A 21,395-nucleotide genomic window follows, 5' to 3' on the forward strand; every position below is an offset into this window, starting at 1 on the left:
ACGTGATCCTGCCGGGTCCCGCTTCTGGAGATGGTCGGGTCACGGAGATATCGGCGCCCGAAGCCCGGCGCGCGCGCTCCTCAGATGAGTCCAACGCTCATAGAGAATGACAGGAGAGTCCAGCGCTATGAGCGTTGGACTCATCTGAGGAGCGCACGCGTTGGGCTGCAGCAGCTGAGATCTCCGTGACCCGACCATCTCCAGAAGCGGGACCCGGCGGGATCAGGTGAGTATAGGGTGCTCTAACGGGGGGTCGGGAGCCTATCACCCCGGCACGGGGGGTGACAGGTTCCCTTTAAGGAACATGTATAACAAGTCAGTTGTACCTCAAGGCGAACGGCGTAAAACCCCCTCCCCCAAATAAAAAAAAGTGTTTTGTTTCTTTTCAATTTCACCACACACAAAATTTTCTCTGGTTTCACAGCCTATTTTATGCAAAAATTACTTCTGCCATTGCAAAGTACAATTAGTGGTGCAAAAAATAAGGGCTAATCTGGGTCTCTAGATGTAAAAAGTGCACGCGCTATGGCCTTATATACCCAAGGAGGAAAAAACAAAAGCACAAAAATGAAAATTGGCTGGGTCTTCTAAGGGTTAAATCACTGTATACTTGTATTTCCTCGGATGAGGGGTTGTTTGCAGTGAGAGAACGACTAAACAGAGATGCCACATCGGATAATGGTAAGATCCACTTTTTGCTCAGGCCCCATTCACACGTCCGTGTCAGTTTTTGCTGTCAGGAAATCCTGATCAGGAGACCTCAAATGTCATCAGGAAAGTATCAGGATTTCCTGACAGTAATCCGTTTTTACCTTCAGGAAACCATCAGGAAAAACCCTCAGGATTTCCTGATCAGAAGAAAAATAGGACACGATCAGAGATGTATTTCTGCAAACTGGACGGTCACAGCTTGCAGAAGTACAACTCCCATCATGCCCGGCTGACAGGTCATGATGGAAGTTGTACTTCTGCAGTCTGTGGTCACCCAGGTTGCAGGACATGATGGGAGTTGTACTTCTGCAACCTGGATGGCCACAGGCTGCAGAAGTACAACTCCCATCATTGCCTGTCAGCAGGGCATGGTGGGAGTTGTACTTCTGCAACCTGGATGGCCACAGGCTGAAGAAGATGGCCTGTCAGCAGGACATGTGCCGCCGGGGGCTGCCGCCGAGTGGCCGCTGGGGGGGGGGGATGGGGGCGTTGGGCGAGGATGTGCCGCGAGTGGACGCGGGGGGGGGGGGGGGGGGGGAAACGTTTACAGCGGGTCGGGGAGGTCTAGGGAGTGGAGGAAGAGGCAGCAGGAGGCCGGGGATCAGCGGTGGAAGGTGGTCCGGGTAAGTGGATTTCCGGACGAAAATAGGACCGGTTCTAAAAAAAATCCGGTCCTATTTTCCGGAACGGACACCCTTAGGGAAATTTCCGGAAGGGTGTCCGTGTCCAATGAAAGTCAATGCGTCCGGAAATCCGGACGTGTGAAGGGGGGGGGGGATCATGGTCTGCATAGTGGGGTCTACAGCCCTGTACTCTGACCCAGGAAGTCTCTCACTTTCCAAATCATAGCAGATCCACTTCAGGCTGGGGCTTGCATCAGGAGACAGGGCTTTGGAGGTAATCTCTCCATAGCTGTAACCCCTCTCTCCCGGGACACAGTACTGAAGTACTGCTATACTGTGCTAACCCTATACCCTGCTCATTCCTTCCTGCAGTTTCTGTCAGCCCTTGTGTTTCCCATCCTCTCCATTCCTGCTATAATGTGCATGCACTCACACTCAGCTATACACACTGCTGCTATAATGTGCCTGCACTCACACTCGGCTATACACACTGCTGCTATAATGTGCCTGCACTCCTACTCAGCCATTCACAATGGTGTATAGAAAAGTTTCTGTCACTGTCCTCCTGCACAGCTCTAGGATGGTCCATGCTGTCATGTGACCACACAGACCTCTGACAGCAACCCTGCTTCTCTACTCTAGCCTGTTGCACTACGCTCCTGCATTATAGGGATCTGCAGTTCCATCCTTTATCTACAAACTGCTGCTGTGTTATCCGGTTTATGCAGTTACTATACATTATACTCCACATGCTGATGGCTATACTGTACTTTAACTTATATTCCCCAAAGTCAGTTTACCAGAACACACAGAATTTGTAGCACTAATGATGAATATCAAAATAATAGTCATGAGAAACAAGTTCATAGATAGACTTTACAATGGAACACCAATTAGGAAAGTAGGAGAAAAAGCAGGCGTCTGCTCATGCATTGTCTGCACTTTGTCCTGAATCTTTTGTTTTAATTATGGAGAAATAAAGATTTTTAATCGGTGAGTGCAACTCTCTTCCTTCTTTACAAATATGATTATGCCTATTCATGCATTTTGAGTTGACACCTCCGATATTTTCGCTGTTTGCTATATAATTAGCCTCACATTCGCTGGGACTATGAGTGCCACCACCTCTCTCTATTTTTATGTAGGAAAGTAGGAGAGGTGATTGGACAGAGAGGAAGAAAGAAAAAAAAGTATAAAATTTACCTGAAATTTGTATTTCCTGGAGTCTATAGACAGCACAATATACCATGAGTGTGTGCTACCGTAGGACGACCAGGAAGTATAAAATTTACCTGAAATTTGTATTTCCTGGAGTCCGTAGGCAGCACACACTCATGGTATATTGTGCTGCTGTAGGACGACCAGGAAAGAGAGAATTCTAAACCGGTGATGATTACAACATACAATGGACATTCAGAGATGGTAAAAAAAGACAGTATTGAAATATTGGGGACTCTTAGGGTCCTATTACACCAAAAGATTATCTGACAGATATTTTTGAGCCAAAGCCAGGAACTATAAGCATAGAACAGGCTACAAACCAAAAACTGTGATTTCTCCTCTTTTCAAATCCATTCCTGACTTTGGCTTACAAAAATCTGTCAGATAATCTGTTGGTGTAATAGGACCCTTACAGGGAGATCCCAAATTCTGTAGGCTGTTTCGAGACACCCCAAGATTAATTTTCGAAGAGGAAAAAGACTTGTGAACTATCTGGTGAGAGCAGATGTTTCCAAAGGGGTTATCCAGCGCTACAAAAACATGGCCACTTTTTCTCCTCTCTTGTCTCCAGTTTGGGTGGGGTTTGAAACTCAGTTTCATTGAAGTAAATGGAGCTTAATTGCAAACCGCACCTGAACTAGAGACAAGAGAGGGGGGAAAAATCACTGGCACATTTCCATGCCGTGTAAGCCACCACTATGATCAAGAGTGACCAGATCAGGCACCCTACAAAGGGAACTCCTGTTAATATCAGGACTGTTTGCTTGTAACTCAGAACAAGTGATCTATATGATTAAATTGCCTTTTGGCAAAGTGTATATAGGTCAGTCTATGCGACCAGTACAAGTAAGAATCAAGGAACACCATAGTGCGATACACAATTATGTGCAAAAAATATAAATGGAAATTAATGAAAATAAAAAACACATATGGAGAAACTAGCATAAAGCGACACTTCCATCAGTGCCATCATAGAGTAAGCAGGTTATGATGGTTAGTATTAGGGCCCCTATTCCACCGGACAATTATCGTTCGCATAATCGTTAATGATTAACGATCTCAAACGACCGCTATTGCGAAAGACCTGAAAACGTTCACTCATTTCCATGGAACGATAATCGTTACTTATGATTGTATTTGCCATTTTTCTTCGCTATCTTTTCACTATTGCGTTCGTATCTACTGCTAACAACCGAACGACTTCTTATTCAATGAGAACGTTTTGCGAACAAGCAACGATAAAAATAGGTCCAGGTCTTATAAAGCGATCAACGATTTCTCATTCTGTCGTTAATTGTTAATTGCATTTCAACCGAACGATTATCGTTTAGATTCGAACAATTTAACGATTATCTGAACGATAATCGTCCGGTGGAATAGGGCCCTTAGAGGAGGTGGGAGGAACAGACAGTGGGCAGGTCCAAAGAAAACTACTGCAGTGCAAGGTATATTGGATTTAGAAAATTGAAGTGTTAAATCTAAAAGGAATTAATGAAAAATGTAACTTCAATGTATTTTTTATAATATCATATACATTATTTTTTATGTATTAAAAGTAATATATAAATAATGTATTCATTCCAATCTGACACAGTGCTCTCTGCTGCCACCTCTGTCCATGTCAGGAACTGTCCACAGCAGTAGTAAATTCCCATAGAAACCTCTCCTGCTCTGTATAGTTCCTGACATGGACAGAGGTGGCAGCAGAGAGCACGGTGTCAGACTGGAAAGAATACACCACTTCCTGCAGGACATACAGTAGCTGATAAGTACTGAAAGACTGGAGATTTTTTAATAGAAGTAAATTACAAATCTTTGGCACTTCCTGGCAGCAGTTGATTTACAAAAAATTTTTTGTTGACCTACCTCCTTCAAATCTATTGTACCATGATTTTTGATAAATTTCTACTTTTTAACAGATGTAAGACCTCACAAGAGGTTGTTGTATATTTAATAGTGATGGCAAACACTTGTAGTAGGCTTGGCAAAGAGACCAATGGCTCTTTAAATGTCACGTGTTTATCATGGACATGTTAAAATTCTGTTCTCCTCTGGAAACAACCACCGAAGTGCCATGAGCTTATTCAGGACGCCTTGAGAGACTCTGCTCCGCTACCAGCACACTGGGTGATAGATATGTACATTTCCATCTCAAGAAATAAACGTATGTGCCGAAACTTTGAAACAAATAAAACTTTAAGGAGACAATTTGTGCTGAGTTTTTTTTATATGTATATTGGCTACTGATACCGGCTGAGCAGCTGCCAGATAGAAACACATTCTGAGATCCCAAGTGTTGGTATAGGATCCTATTTATACTATTGTGCGACAAAAACGGCACTTCGAGTTTTCCAAAAACCTGCCACATGTGATTCCAGCCTAGTAGAGGGGAGTCAGCTGCTAAATCATCTGTTGCGTGTTGGATCAAGCATAAAATTTTAGAGAGCCACTGATATTTATTCTCCCATGAATCCTGAGGCCACATAATGTTTTGTCTTAACATCTGGATGATAGTCTCTTCCAGAATTATAACTACTTGTGTGCTTCTTTCTTTTGTCCAAGTGGCTCCTCTTTCTACTTTACACAAAGTTTTAAACGACAGCTGTCCAAAATGTCTAAGGAAAAAAGATTTTCTGTCACTGGAACTAAGGGGCCTAGGCAAACCCCTGAGGTACCCTGCATAGTTTCCCTCCATCTGACACCTGGCATTGTGCTTGGTGATATAAGTCTGCATACAGCTGCTCAGCCATAAAGCTCCTGTCAGACACAGTCTTTGTGCTGATACCAGATGAGGTTCGGTCTCTGCAGTTATATAGTCAGCAGTCTTGGTGACTTATGCACTACACTCCTCAGCACTTGGTGACACCTTTCTGGTCTCCGCTTCATGGCTGAGTCACTGTGGATTCTAAACAGCTGTAATCTAGCAGGGAAGAGATCTTAGGGTCCATTTACACAGAAAGATTATTCGACAGATTAAAAGATTTGAAGCCAAAGCCAGAAACAGACTATAAACAGAGATCAGGTCATAAAGGAAACCTGAGATTCCTCCTCTTTTCAAATCCATTCCTGGCTTTGGCTTCAAATCTTTGGCAGATAATCTGTCAGATAATCTTTCTGTGAAAATGGACCCTTAGGAACTGAGCTGTTGCAGCAGACACACCTCGCTATCATAGTGTTTTTTGGAATTATTGATCCTTTATAAAGGTCCGTTCACATGGAGTAAAACTGGCGGAATTCTTTGCCAGCCTCTCCCATACTGGGAGTCTATGGGAGGCTCGGGCGCCTCCTCTCTCCGCACTTAAGAATTGACATGTCCATTCTTCAGCGCTAAGAGAGGAGGGACGCGAGCCTCCCATAGACTCCCAGTATGACACAGAGGCTGGCAAAGAGTTCCGCCAGTTTTACTTCTTGTGAACGGAGCCTAAGCTGTGGGTCTTTCAGTGGTCAGACCCCTAATTATTCTACCAATTGGCCATCAATATGTTTTTATAAGGCACCTTCAATTGCATTATTTTCCTAGCCCTACTGTTCTTTTATACAATTTCCTGTAAATTCCAACAGTTGTTGATTTATTTGAAGATCGAGAACAGTGGGGGAGATTTATCAGACTGGTGTAAAGTAGAATTGTCTTATGAATATGTTTTATTGGACTGCTTAAATATGTTTTTGCTTATCCTAGAATTGTCTTAGTTGCCCCTAGCAACCAGATTCCACCTTACATTCTTTGAAAAGTGTACAGTGGAATCTGATTGGTTGCTAGGGGCAACTGAGCCAGTTTCACTCAACACCAGTTTGATAAATCTCCCCCATTGTCTGTAAACATTGTGTGCTACAGAGCAATGATAACTCCACCCATGCCATAGACTCCATTCTATGGTCAGGCAAATTCTGCCGTCTGTCCAAAGATTTGACATGTCAATTCTTTGGGTGGATGGCGAAATCATCCTGACCATAGAATGGAGTCTATGGCACGGGCAGAGATGCGCGTGGGCGCAATCAGACTACGGATCCCGTCAAATGTACCCCTAACAGTTTCAACTTGGGACTCAAAAAGGAAACAAAAAAACCCTAAAAGAAAAGGCTTTAAAAAAAAAAAAAAAAAAGATCCATTGAACGCAATGGGGGGGGGGGGGGAACGGATGCAAGGATTTTTTTTTGTGAGTCATCAGTCACTGATGGGAAAAACCTAGTTCCCTTAAAGAAGTTTCTTCATCTCCCAGCAGAAAGATATAGACTTGCACCAGCTGTAAAGTAACATTGTGGACATATTTGGTTGTGGTCACATATTTTAGCACAGAGGACCTGTATTGCACATGCATGGTTCCCTGAATGCCGCTCCTCCCCAGGTGCAGGGAAAAGCCTGAGCCAGTTCTGGAAAAGTCTCCCAGGACTGGATCCAATGACTACAATAAGAAATGACCAAAGTTACTTGTGATATTAAAATAATTTATTTTCAGCTGTACAAGTTGGGGATCAGTGAAATACAGGAACCTGACCGAAGTCATGAAGGAGAGGAAACACCGCGGATGACAAGACATCGGACAAGTACAAGGACTTCAGCCGCAGCTCCAGGAATAGTTACAAATCCGGGGGTCAAGGTGAGTAATCCATAAGCTGTCTACCGCTATGTTATCAGTAAGGCCTCCTGTACCAAACATCCCACATCACCTCCCCCTTCCGATAAACAACCATAGAGGGAGGGGGGATCTGTATGAAGCAAGAGCAAGGTCATTTTACAGTCTATGAGAAAGACAGAAAGAAGCAAATGGAGTTACTTGCTTGTCCTGTATCTTCCATAGACCCGCATGCCCGGCCATTCCTCCATACAGCTGCTCTACATTACAGACGTCCACCATTCACATATACAGAAAATAAATTGCTGATACTATGTATGCTGTTCGATTTTTTTTTTTTTGCCATTGCCCCAAGCATATAAGATGGGAAATGAATAGAGAGGAGCAAACAGCATTTGAAGTTGACGGACGCATCCCTGATGCTGCCTGGAAAACATGGCTCCCTAGGGCTGCATCCAACGTCTTCAGCCCCCATTAACGGAATGCTGCAGGCTCCGGTTCGGACAAACCCAAGCGTGCTTGAGGTTCGCTCATCTCTAGATATAAAGCAACTACACAATGGGCTGCAATTACAAACTATAGTTTTAATCTAAACTATAGAGCTGTGTGTCTCCATGGTTACAGACTACAAACCCTTTGTAGTCTGATCCTGCAATTACACCATCTTATCGGCTTCTACTTCTTGCTTTTTCACCAAATAGCATACATAGGGGATGAATGGAAAAAAAAAATAAATGACATCAGACAACGCAGGGTTTGTTTGTAGAGATGAGTGAACCTGGAGCATGCTCGAGTCGATCCGAACCCAAACTTTTGGCATTTGATTAGCGGGGACTGCTGAAGTTGGATAAAGCCCTAAGGCTATGTGGAAATCATGGATATAGTCATTGGCTGTATCCCTGTTTTCAAGACAACCTTAGAGCTTTATCCAAGTTCAGCAGCCCCAGCTAATCAAATGCCGATCATTCGGGTTCGGATTGACTCGAACTCGAACCCGGTTCGCTCATCTCTGTTTGTTGTCTGTTACTATGGAAACATAAAACAATACAGAAGCTGTGGAATCAAATGTTACTCTTGGCTTTTTTGAACCCTATTAACTATGTAATTACAATCTTGTAAAATTGCTTCTTTTCTAATTTTAGATGGCAATCATTTGTTTTAGCATTTACAACCAGATGATCAAGCTTAGGCTCTCATTCTAAATACAGGAGTCCTAAATAGCTGTACCTTTAAAACCCAGAACTTCATGAGAATTATTACTTCTTAGCCCAGCATGGGATAATCTTATGCAGAAGCCGATGAAAGGATCCAGCTGTGATCGGCTAGAATAATCGGCCAACACCATGAGCTGCTAACAGGCACCATGCTACCAGGGGGAGCTGCTGGCAGTGAAGGAATGAGTAAGCTTTACATAGCACATAGTAACATACAGATGTCCCGGCAGAGTGACAAAGATCTACAACCAATCTCTGTAAGGCAGGGTATGCTACCATATGGTGCAGCATGGTGGAATTACTCCATAATGAGTATAGTAGACACTATAGGGCACATATTATGACTGGAGAAAAGAGAACCAGCAATACAGAAGCAGAACGCTGTATGCCTAGCAACTTGCTAGACATGTTAGACCAGGAATGAGAAACCTCCAAGCCCTCCGACTTCTGCAAAACTATGACTCCCATCAAAGCTTTGGCTGTAGCTTAGCAACACCTGGAGGGCCACAGGCTCGCCATCCCTATGTTAGACACTTTGTCATGTATTATCTCTTGGGTGGTGTACATTCTGCTACAAAAGCAGCTTCTCTGTTGTATACAGCACCTGTTCATAATATAGTCACTCAAAAATCATAGCTAAATCGTATACCCACTAGAGATGAGCATGATACGAGCATGCTCGAGTTGGATTGCTCATCATTTAATTACCGGTGGCTGATGAAGTTGGATGCAGCCCTAGGGAGTCTGTATTATACTCCAGAGCTGCACTCACTATTCTGCTGATGGTGTCACTGTGCACATATGACTCATCTTGTGGTGAGGTAGGTGGAATAAAGGTGCTGGTGCTACACAAAACCTTGTAGCATTTAGGACTACCCTGGATGGACTATGATTGGGGGGGGGGGGGTGTAGTTCACAGCAGTATATTTTCCACTGGCACAGCTTCGATGACGTTATCCTACAAAATGTGGGAATGTAACCTTAATAAATCCCATGCATTAGTGGAAGGTGAGGTGGTATGCAGTAGGAGTCATGGTCCTGCACCGTTCCCCTGCACAGCTCAGATCAGGTCAGCAGCCATCAGTCTGGCAAAGTTCAGGTCATTTATTTTTCCGTTTGTCCTTCTTGGACTTAGAGGCGGCAGTGTTTGTGGAAGGGTTACTGACGGCCAGCGCATGTCCTGTGTTCTTCAGGTGTGTAAAGAGTTTGTTGCGAGTAGAAAACTCTGTCCCGCAGGTGTTGCACTTTAAGGAAAGTTCTGTCTGCTGAGAAGAGAAGCCATGTTAGACGGATGAACTGCAATTCATCCGATACAGTTCTTGACCATACAGTCTATTAGCGGGATTAACAGACCACATTGGTAGGGGTGGGATATGTGAACTTGCTGGCTATATGTCTCAGGCCAAAGGTCAAGACAACAGCAACTTAGCCATCGCTGTGGAACTACCTCTGCAAAGGTCACACAGCATGCACAGTAATATTTCCTCTTCATATCAATAGGACAGCTTCTGCTACTGTGCCTTTGTCTATGTCGCTTGCTATAAAGCATGGGTCTCCAAACTGCGGCCCCCCCAGCTATTGCAAAACTACAACTCCCATCATGCCTGGACAGCTAAAGCTTTAGATTTGGCTGTCCAGGAATGATGGGAAATGTAGTTTTGCAACAGCTGGAGGGCTGCAGTTTGGAGACCCATGCTATAAAGCAGGCATGTCCAAAGTCCGTCCGAAGGGCCATTTGCGGCCCGCGTTCCGAACTTTTACGGCCCCCCAGGTATCCAGCTTGCTATTATCTGCCTGTGTTATAAAGCATATAGCATGTAAAATGGTCGGCCCTCGCACATGTTCACTTCATCAAATTTGGCACTCTTCGAAAAAAGTTTGGACATGCCTGCTATAAAGCATCTCTCTAAATGCTGTTAAAAACAGATCAGACAAGATGGCTGCCCCCAGAATAATGTACAAAAAATGTCATCACAGTAGTGCGAAAATTTAACTACCTTGGAACTCCCGACATCATCATTCATAATGAAGCCGTGAGCTCCGAAATCTGTTCCATACCACATGGTCTGTATATACAGATCGTACACAGAATGTGTGAATGTAGTATGGGTAAACCACTGCAAACCCACACTGAATCCGCAACAGTGCAATCATCCATCTATCTGCAGCAGGAAGAGTGAACAAGCTCTATACGTCAATATGACCGATTTAATGTACAGATGCTAGATAGAAACCACTGCTCTAAAGACCTTAAAGGTGTGATCTGTTATTATAAAATCACAGTGCCATCCCTGTCCTCAGGCTGTGTGTGGTATTACAATTCAGATTCATTTCAACTGAAATGAGCTGCAGACCCCACACCCCACCTGAGGACAGGAGTGGCGCTAATTCTGGAAGGCGGCAGCCAGTAACAAAACATCTCATTACCTCCTCTGGGTTTTCCTGTGCTGCGGCCATCTTGGCAGCTTTCTTTAAGTCTTTTGCCTTTTTGCCCTTTAACTTTGTTGCTCTGCAAGAAAAGAAATAAATAAAAATAATAGTCTGCAACTAGGAGATGAAAGCAGCGTAGATGTCAGGACTAGAGGGTTGTCTAGTATAGAAGACTTCATATACTCTATTAGGGAATCCTGTCCAGGATCTTTATACATTCTCTGGGGAACCAGTTCTGTATTACAAAGACACGCCACTGATTACAATAAGAACCATGTAATACTTCATTTCTCCTGTGGTGGCGCTACAAGAGAGCTTAACACTTGCTGATGGGTTTCAGCTGCAAGATGGGTTAAGGGTTCCAGCAAGGAGTGCATTCTGATCAGCTTTTCATCAGGGAACCCGACAAAGGAAATGGTACTGCCGATAGCCGAGGACCCCCTCAACACCCTACTACCAGGACTTACGGTTTCCCCTCAGTGGCCGGTGTTTCCGTCGCTGTTGTGTTATCTGCATCAGGCTCAGGGTCGCCCTGCTGCTCCGCCTCGCTGTTCGGCTCTGCTTCATTCTTGTTGGGTTCAGCTGCTGGACTCGCTTCTTTATCGCTCTCCACCGTTAAGCTGTCATCTGATATCTGTGAGCAGAAAGGGAAAGATATTAAAAGTTATCCAGGATTAGAGAAACATGGCTGATTTCTTCTAGAGACAGCGCCACTCGTCTTCAAATTGTGTATCGTATTACAGCTCAGTTTAACTGAAGTAAATGGTTCAGAGTTGAAATACCACACACAACCCGAGGACAGGGGTGGCGCTGTTTCTGGAAGAAAGTAGCTGACCACTCTGTACATTGTGTAGTGGGTGTGCTCGGTTACCTGTGAGCGGAGGCGCAGTACCCAGTACGGCCACAATAAAGTGTAAAAAGTAGCCTGTTTCTGGGTAAGCAGGTGTTGGGGCTCTAGCAAACAGGTGATCGGGGTCCTCTGTTCTCTTGACCAAAAAAAGTTTTGTCCAGAAAACCCCTTATCCTGTGACCCCCATGCCATCAACCCCATGTACTATACTGCAGCAACTACATTATGTTATTAAAGCCACTCTGTACCCACAATCTGACCCCCCAAACCACTTGTACCTTCGGATAGCTGCTTTTAATCCAAGATCTGTCCTGGGGTCCGTTCGACAGGTGATGCAGTAATTGTCCTAAAAAAAAAAACTTTTAAATTTGAAGCCCTGTGCCAAACGGGAGTATCTGTGCCCTAACTTTGCACCACCCCTCCGTCCCTCCTCCCCACCCTCTTCATCATTAGGAATGCCACTGAAACATTTTCTCCATGCTGAACATTGCATAGGTCCTTATTGATCCAGCCCATGTGCCATGCTGACACAGGTGGGGAATAGGAGGCAATCAGCCTGGAGCATCCCTAATGATGAAGAGGGTGGGCAGGAGAGACGGAGGGGTGGTGCAAAGTTAGGGCACAGATACTCCCATTTGGCACAGGGCTTCAAGTTTTGAAGTTGTTTTTTAGGACAATAACTGCATCACCTGCCGAACATACCCCAGGACAGATCTTGGATTAAAAGCAGCTATCCGAAGGTACGAGCGGTTTGGGGGGGTCAGATTGTGGGTACAGAGTCTCTTTAAGGGCGACATAACACGTACCTTGGAAGATTTTTGCTTCTTCTTCTTTTGCTTTTTACTAAGCCTATAGGAAGAAAACAAATGTTATCAGAGTGAAAAGTAGAAGTAAAAGCATTATTAAAGGGGTTGTCCAAGGTTAGGCAAACATGGCCGCTTTCTTCCAAAAACAAAGCCACTTAAAGGCGTTATCCAGCCTTAGAAAAACATGGCCACTTTCTTCCAGAGACAGTTCAATTCTTGTCTCCAGTTTAGGTGTGGTTTGCAATTTACATCCTTTTTTTTTTTTTTTTTTAGTTATCATAGAAAACACGGCACTTCCTGTTTTTGAAAAAAAAAAAAGTCAGAAAACAGGAAGTCCTGTATATCTCGGGCCATCTGAGCGCTCACAGAGAAAAGGCAGTCATGTGACTTTCTGGATTTCTGGTAAGTTCAGCTTTGTTTTACAGCATGATAACAACAAATAATAAATGTAAATTGCAAGCTTGCCCGATTTAGCCGAATATCGTTCTGTGGAATAAATAGAACGATCAGCCGATAATTGTGTCATCGGCTGATCGTTCATTTAGGTTCAAACCTGAAATCATCGGTCGCTACCCGCGCATCGCTATGTGGATCTAGCAGATTCGTGCTCGTTTACATCGTTGATTGGGCCCTGGTCGGCCCGTGGAATAGGACCCTTAGATTTTGAAAGTTATAACGACAGTGACACTTTAAGTCCTCAGTCTGGGAGTGGGTTTTGCAGCTCAGTTTGGTTGAAGTGAATGGAGCTGAATTGTATTACCACACAAGCTGTGGACAAGGGTGGCGCTGTTTTACAAGTAGTTTTGCTTTTTTCTATTCCTGGACAAACCCTTTAATAGTTTAAACGACTATGGTAAGGCAGTGAATACATTGAGCACACCATCACCTGCTGCAGGATTCTGTGTACGGTATCTAAACCAGCACTATGGGGAAGAGTTATCAAACATGGTGTAAAGTGATACTGGCTGAGTTGCCCCTAGCAACCAATCAGATTCCACCTTTCATTTTCCAAAGAGTCTGTGAGAAATGAAAGGTGGAATCTGATTGGTTGCTAGGGGCAACTGAGCCAGTTTCACCTTACACCATGTTTGATAAATCTCCCCCAGTGTTTCTGTATAATAAGCATAGGTACTTAGGTTTTGTGGTTTCCTCCAGCTTCTGCTCCTCCTCCTCAGACACAATCTGGTCTTCACCATCCACTGCGCTGTTCTCTTCTCCTACAGAGGAGCTGAACTCTTCCTCCTCCGCCTCTAGCTGCTGCCGCAGGAGGGCGACCATCTCCCGGTGTTTTTTCGATTTCTCATGATTCCTCATCCTGGTTAATTTAAATACATAATAAATTACTTACATGCATGTACATTTGTGGGGATATCCAGGATTGGGGGGGGGAAGATATTTTCTTCCAAAAACCGCACTCCCCTTGTCCTCAAGCTGTGCGTAGTATTACAACTTGGCTCCATTCCTTTCAATGGGTCTGTGCTGCAATACCGCACATGAGCTGAGGTCAGGGGTGGTGCAGTTCTTGGAAGAAAGCAATTATGTTTTTCTAATCCTGCATAACCCTTTAAGCTCCTGAAAGCAGAACAGCACCCCCTCCCTCCATACACATAAGCAGCCTTGCAGGAATCCCCCTATAGGCAGGAGCTGTCAGGCTTCTGTTTTAGCCCCCCCGTCATTAATGTATGCAATGCACTTGGCAGTCAGCACTGTGTATGTATGGAACAGGGATGGTACAGACTCCATGGTGTCCACATTACCACCTCTATATCACAGCTGTCACTATGCTGCAATGTCAAGAACTGGAGAGAACTTCAGTCCGAGTCATTTTACCCCTTAGATGCTGTGGCATCAAGATTGTCAGACAGAGGGATTACCTTTCTTGTACTAGCACAAATATACTCACGCTTTTTCGGACTGGCAGACCTTATCACATGCCGGACAGTAAAGATCATCATACAATAATTCTTCTTCATCTCCTTCATCGCTGGCTCGGCCTGTAATGAGAATGGAATAAGGTCAGATATTCTGGACAGAAAGACAGGGTACTGTTTAGACAGCAAAAAAAAGAAATGACTGTGCGCAGTATAAATACTAGGACTCCACCAGAAAGAAGTGTATAACAGGCTCCATGTACGTTGGTTCTGTCAGTTTATTCATGTCAATACCAGGCATAGTCACTACTGTATGTGCTGAACTGTGGCTCAGTAAACAATTGCAGAATTAGAAAACCATGGCTGCTTTCTTCCAGAAACAGTGCCAGACTTGACCTTAGGTCGTGTGTGGTATTGCAGCTCAGTTCCATTTTAGAGAAAGGATTTGATGGGGCTGCAATAACAAGTGCAAATTGAGGACAAGAGAGGCGCTGTTTCTGGAAAAAAGCAGCCATGTTTTTCTAATCCTGGATAACCCATTTTTAATGGGTTTGGGGCCAGTTAACCGAGCCATTCAAAAAGTGATGCCGGGAGTCGTGACCTTTCTAAGGACTAGATGAGATACAAAAATCAATGTTCTGGCTAGGAAGCCATCTTCAGTTTAGTGTGTTGCTTACCATTCTGATGTTCTTCTGTCTCCTCTTCATCGTCTTCTAAGCCATCGCCAAACTCCTTGTCGTACTGCGCCTCCATCTGCTGCAGCTCTTTCTCCAGCTCAGACATGGCCATCCAGCTCTGCTCCTTGTACTGTTCAGCCAGTCTGTAATAGACATCAATATCTGTAGCCTATGTCCCCATAAATCTCAGATCTTAGTCATCTAAGGTGTGTCAATTTCACGAATGACCACAAACCAATTAAGTTGGTGGAGATAGTGGGTGGGCGCAATAGAAAATCACCGCCTGACCCCTTTGTTCAGGGAGAAATATGCCGCAGTCTGAGCTTTGTGGCTTCTGCTCAACCCCCACTCTCCCCATAGTGAATACAAGCACGTTCGGCCATGCGGCTGGGAGGACAGGCAGTGAGGAAGAGGGATAACTGACAGCTGAAAGATCATTAGGGTGATAGTTATTAAAAGTATGTGGGGACCTTAACCCTTTAAGGACGGGGCCAATTTTTGTTTTTGCGTTTGTTTTTTCCTCGTGTTTAAAAGGCCATAGCACTTGCATTTTTCCACCTAGAAACCCACATGAGCCCTTATTTTTTGCGTCACTAATTGTTCTTTGCAATGACAGGCTGAATTTTTGCATAACGTATACTGCGAAACCAGAAAAAAGTGTGGTGAAATTGAAAAAAAACGCATTTCTTTTATTTGGGGGGACTGTGTTTTTACGCCATTCGCCCTGGGGTAAAACTGACTTGTTATACAGTATATGTTCCTCAAGTCGTTACGATTAATAACGTTACGATATATAACATGTATAACTTTTCTTGTATCTGATGGCTTGTAAAAAATTCAAACCATTGTTAACAAATATACGTTCCTTAAAAACGCTCCATTCCCAGGCTTATAGCGCTTTTATCCTTTGGTCTATGGGGCTGTGTCAGGTGTCATTTTTTGCGCCATGATGTGTTCTTTCTATCGGTACCTTGATTGCGCATATAAGACTTTGTGATCACTTTTTATTACATTTATTCTGGATTTAATGCGACCAAAAATGCACAATTTTGCACTTTGGGATATTTTTGCGCTTACGCCATTTACCGTGCGAGATCAGAAATGTGATTAATTAATAGTTCGGACGATTGCGCACGCGGCAATAGCAAACATGTTTATGGGAAACATGGGAAAAGGGGGGAGATTCAAACTTTTATTAGGGGAGGGGGCTTTTTACTAATAACCCTTTTTTTTTTTTTTTTTTTTTTTTTTTTTTTTTTTTTTTCTTCTTTTCTTCTTTTGCAGAAATCAATAGTCCAGGCGATTTTAAGAAACTTTGCAATTGGGTTTATTAGGCAAAAATGCCATTATCTGCATTCAAAAAGCCTTTCCCCACGTCCCCCCTCCTCTACTTTCTGTCATTCACTGCTCATTATCAGGAAATCTCGACTGTTTTACATCAGTCGAGCCCTGTGTAACCTATGGAGAGGGGAAGGGGGGAGGAGGGAGATTAGTCGGCAGCAGAGAACAAAGGATTACACAGCGGGAGCTTCATTAAAGCCGGTATTCAGAGGTCAGTCAGGTCAGTGCTGACTGTCAGAGGAGATAGCCTGGTGATGTAGCTGTAAATTAACGCTTTGTTGTCCTGTTTTGGTGCCTCATCTCCCTCCACCTCTCCATAGACAATCATGAAGAGGGGGGGGGAGAGCTTCAAACTGCTTTTTCATGATAAAAATGCATTTTTCAGCTAATAAACCCAATTAGAGTTTCTTAAAATCGCCTGGACTATTGATTTCTGAAAAAAAAAAAATATGACAGTGACTCTTTAAGGTCCCCATATACCTTTAATAACTATCACCCTAATGATCTTTCAGCTGTCAGTTACGAGTCTTACAACAGTGACACTTTTAAGACTTAAAGGGATCTGCAACATGCATATACCACAAATCATTGCCAATTTTTTAACCAGACTTACTTTGCATTCTGTAACTTCTGCTGTCTTCGCAGCTCTTCCACCTTCTTGGCTTTCTCTGCATTTTGCTCTTCTACCAGTTTCCTATGGGCCTGGACCCTCTTGTCTCTTTTCCTGATGAAGGCCACCAGTTCCCGGACCAGCTCGTTGCGTTCTTTGCGTGCCTTGTCCCGCGTTTTTTTGTTCTCCTTCTCCATGGCTCTCTTCTCCCAGCGGTTGGAGGCCTGCCTGGTGTCATACTCTTCTTTCCATGCAAAGTTCTTCACGGTACAGAAGCTCTGCCAGTAGGCGTAGAAGGGGTGCACCACCTACAGCGACACACAGGAATCGTTAACGCATATAGTGAATACAAAATACTATAGACCTTAAAGGGGTACTCCAGCGGCGGGGGGGGGCACTGTTTTGCTGGGACCTGGGAGGAGGTGGATGAGGGAAAAGACATCCACTCACCTGACGTCTCAGGTCCGCTCAGCCAGTCAGTGAAGGAGGCGGGATCCATTTCAGGTCCTCTCAGATCCCGCTTCTGTCACCGACTGGCTGAGCGGACCTAAGACGTATCGTCTCGGGCGGCATCAGACACCAGGAAGAGGCCGGGAACCGGGCACCGGACCGTCGCGATGCGGGACCCACCACTGGAACCGGGGAGGTGAGTGGACGTCTCTTCTCCCAGCCACCTCCTCCCAGGTCCCAGCAAAAAAATGCCCCCTCCCCCCCCACACACACACACGCTGGAGTACAAAGGTTATAAAACCAAACACTGCACTGTGATCAACATGGCAGCCATGCGAATAGCTCTGTTCATGAGACAGCTTTATATTCCCCCGATAGGAACTGAGCTGCAGTAACGCAGCACAGCCACTAGACAATGAGCAGCGCTGTCTACACCAGCTCCATTCACCATGTATGCTGAAGCTGTGGTTCTGTAAAACAGCTGATCCGCATCACACTGACTAGATGCTTATACGTCATCAATATAAAAAAAAGTTATGGAGAAGCCCTTTAATAGGGTGACACTTAGCTGTGTTTGAGGAACTCTGCTTGTCATCAGTGCATGTGTATAGCATACCGTGTCATAGTCGCTCTGAGAGTCTCCAAACGTTGGATATTCCTCCCCCTCCTCATTTACTTTACTTTCCATTTCTTCCTTCACAATCAGATCAAAGACGTGTCTGTAGACGGCATAGAAACCCTGTAACGTAAGGTCATCTAACTTTAGGGGTAAGTCTATAATCTGGCACAGTAACTATACAATAATGATACAGAATATACTGATGGAACCAATGTTAGTCACTGATACTCACAAAGCTGTATATCTACACACAGTCACTTTTAGAGGCATATTCTCTTCTTATACATATGCGGCATATTTGAGGTATAAACCATATACGTCAGTCGGGAGGGGATAGCATTTCTGGGCTATAGAGAGAATGAGGTCCTGGTACCCCTGTTTGCCCAACAAACCTATAGCCAGATATTAATAAAGACAGGCACACAAAAGCATGGCCACTTCTTCAAAGACTTTCGTGAAAGACAACGTAGACACAAACATAAAGCCTGTCACTTAAAGTGTGCGTGTCGTCAGGGCCACTGCCAGATCACCAGTGATTTCTACTCTGCAGGAAAGTTCTGGTCTCCATGGCTACGAACACACAAGACCATGGGGTTGGCACGTATGATGGTCTCACACATATTCATAGCCATGGAGACAAGAACTACTGCTCAGAGTGAAATTCACCAGTGATCCGGCAGATGCTCTGCTCTGATGACAGGTACACTTTAAACTACTGACCTGTCACAGACACATTTATAAACCTCCAGTCTTTCAGTACTTATCAGCTGCTGTATGTCCTGCAGGAAGTGGTGTATTCTTTCCAGTCTGACACAGTGCTCTCTGCTGCCACCTCTGTCCATGTCAGGAACTGTCCAGAGCAGGAGAGGCTTTCTATGAGGATTTGCTACTGCTCTGGACAGAGGAGGCAGCAGAGAGCACTGTGTCAAACTGGAAAGAATACATCACTACCTGCAGGACATACAGCAGCTGATAGGTACTGGAAGACTGGAGATTTTTAGATAGAGGTAAATTACAAATTTATATAACTTTCTCACTCCAGTTGATTTGAAAGAAAAAGAGTTTTGCCGGAGGACACCTTTAAAGTGACAGTACCACCAGGCCCAGGCTGAAGCACTGGAGGCGGGCCAACCCACCCTTAGTGGGAGGAAACCCTAGCCCCTCTGATAGGATTCCATTGATTCTAATGGAGTCACGTCATGGAGGGGCTGAGGTTTCTTCCCACTAAGGGTGGGTCGGCCCGCCTCCAGTGCTTCAGCCTGGGCCTGGTGGTACTGTCACTTTAAGGCTGGCTGTTTAGACCGCCACCATTACCTAGAGTGGGCAGAAAGAAGCACTCAGCTGAGCGCTTCTCTCCCCATCTCTGTACAAGTGATAGATACTGTAATAAGTCTTCGAAGCCCATCTTCTGGAGCAAGCCGAGTACGATCTAGTGATCAGTGGAGACCCAAACTAACCTTAAAGAGATTATCCAGGATTAACATGGCTACTTTCTTCCAGAAACAGCACCTTACTTGTCCTCAGGGTGGGTGTGGGTTTTGCAGCTCAGTTCCATTGAAGTGAATTGAGTTTAACTGTAATATCACACACAACCTGAAGGGTGGTGCTGTTTTTCTCCCCAAGAAAGTAGCTGTGCTTTTTCTAGTCCCGGTAACTTCTTTAACTTACATCTATGTTGTATTAAAGAGCAGTAATGAACTATCTCGGCCTTGTCCACAGCGCAAGGTGTTACCTTCTCATCATCTCCATAACCTGAGTAACAGGTCACTGTGAAGTACTGGACTAGATCCAAGCTGTCGTCCTGGTACTCGCCATCCACTCCTCCCTTCAGCAGGGCGTCTCTATGGTTGTCATACCTGAGGAAGGACATGGAACAGCGGTGACAATGCAGCCAGACTAGAAGAACTACGATGGTCCAAGAGTTTCCTCTATTCTGGCAAACAATACAAATAGGATTCAATGATATCCTGTCCCCAGACCCCTCACCAAGCCCGTTCCTGGGGGTCACTGATGACATCATAGGCGGCCTGGATCAGTTTGAACTGTTCTGCCGCTTCCTCTGCGTTGTCTAAGTTCTTATCTGTAAGAGAAGGTGACAGCGCTCAGAACTATGGCAGACATGCCTACATTACACCTGACCTGATTCAGCACCGCTATGCCAAAGGGCAGCCACAGAGCTCAGGAAGACGAGACATCATTACATGTTTTTCCCAATCTATGGGATGGGGCATAACTAGGAGATCAGTGAGCGAGGGGGTCTGACTACCAGGACCACCACAGATCAGGAGAACGGAGGTCTCGTCTCCAGAGTAAATGGAGCGGCAGGGCATGCTAGGTCACTGTCTATGAACGTCTGAATGTTGAAGAGTTCAGTGCTCGGACGTGTTTAGAACCCCAACATAGAAACAACGGTCTCCTGTTCTGAGGATCGGCGGGGGGCCCAGCACTCAGGTCCCCAGTGAGTCTATCCATTATAGTCAATGGCAAAGCACAATTTACTGGGATTTCCTAGTCCCTTGCGGTGGTGGTCACTTATAAGGTCCTGAAGTCAAACAACCCACTTAAAGGGATTTCCAGAACTCACATCAAGCTGCTCCATACAAGACAATGGAAAACAATGTGACGTTTACTTGATCGATCCTTGTCTGGTCCCGTCGGTGACCGCCATGTTTCCACCTTCAGCTGATGTTGTCGCATTATGATATCAGGTCACATGACTTCTGACACCATCCAGACAAACATAAACACAGACAGCAGGAACTGCTTAAAGTGATAACTGTCACCCTCTTTACTCTCCCTTCATTTCATCAGTTAAGTGTCAACTGGGCGGGGCTTCACGGCAGATGGGCCCCCATCTCCCCGCCTAGGTGTCACTGTCTACTGTTGAAATTAAACAAAAAGAAAACGCAGACAATTTTTATACAGGTATCTATGGAATGGGCTGCATCTAGGTTTTAGGAAGACGCGGAGAACTGCGCATATAGGAACAGGATCACTTTAAAACAGTCACATGACATAAACATGACAGGCACCAGACATGAACACGACAGCGCCACCAGAACAAAATTAAAATACCAATAATAATATAATTTTAGTTATACAGCAAGACCCTATTTTATGGAGTTCCCCTTAAAGTAATAACAAAGCTGCCCTTTAGCATGGCCTCACCCGGGTGCCACCTGAGGGCCAGCTTCCTGTACGCCTTCTTCAGGTCATCGTCCGTGCAGTCCCTGCGGACCCCCAGCACCTCGTAGTGACACCGCATCGCTCCAACAACTTGCCGGCTGACCCCACCAGCACACGTGTGTGCCTGTGACCCGGAATAGCAAAACCTCAGCCCCGCCCCCTGTTTCCACAGCAACCATGTCTGTTTTCTCCCAGAATGCAGCGCGCAGCCT

The 21,395-nt window shown here is 44.9% G+C and overlaps 1 protein-coding gene across 2 annotated transcripts; it reads right to left on the reverse strand.

Annotated features, from left to right (window-relative positions):
- Positions 1-9,427: 9,427 nt before the first annotated feature.
- DNAJC21 (DnaJ heat shock protein family (Hsp40) member C21) lies at positions 9,428-21,382 on the reverse strand. Of its 2 annotated transcripts, none has more exons than XM_069963127.1 (12): positions 21,166-21,382; positions 19,984-20,077; positions 19,730-19,853; positions 17,995-18,117; positions 16,932-17,236; positions 14,978-15,120; positions 14,333-14,423; positions 13,562-13,744; positions 12,430-12,472; positions 11,241-11,407; positions 10,771-10,852; positions 9,428-9,605 (listed from the first exon to the last, which is right to left on the reverse strand). In XM_069963127.1, exons 1-12 carry the CDS (start codon positions 21,260-21,262, stop codon positions 9,444-9,446), a joined length of 1,614 nt encoding a protein of 537 aa, XP_069819228.1. In that variant the 5' UTR covers positions 21,263-21,382; the 3' UTR covers positions 9,428-9,443. The 2 variants fall into 2 exon arrangements, with proteins under 2 accessions (XP_069819228.1, XP_069819227.1); XM_069963126.1 differs by having other exon boundaries at positions 9,428-9,608; positions 21,166-21,381.
- Between the last annotated feature and the right edge of the window lie 13 nt (positions 21,383-21,395).

The sequence above is a fragment of the Dendropsophus ebraccatus genome, chromosome 3, assembly GCF_027789765.1.
Source record: "Dendropsophus ebraccatus isolate aDenEbr1 chromosome 3, aDenEbr1.pat, whole genome shotgun sequence".
Lineage (NCBI taxonomy): Eukaryota > Metazoa > Chordata > Amphibia > Anura > Hylidae > Dendropsophus > Dendropsophus ebraccatus.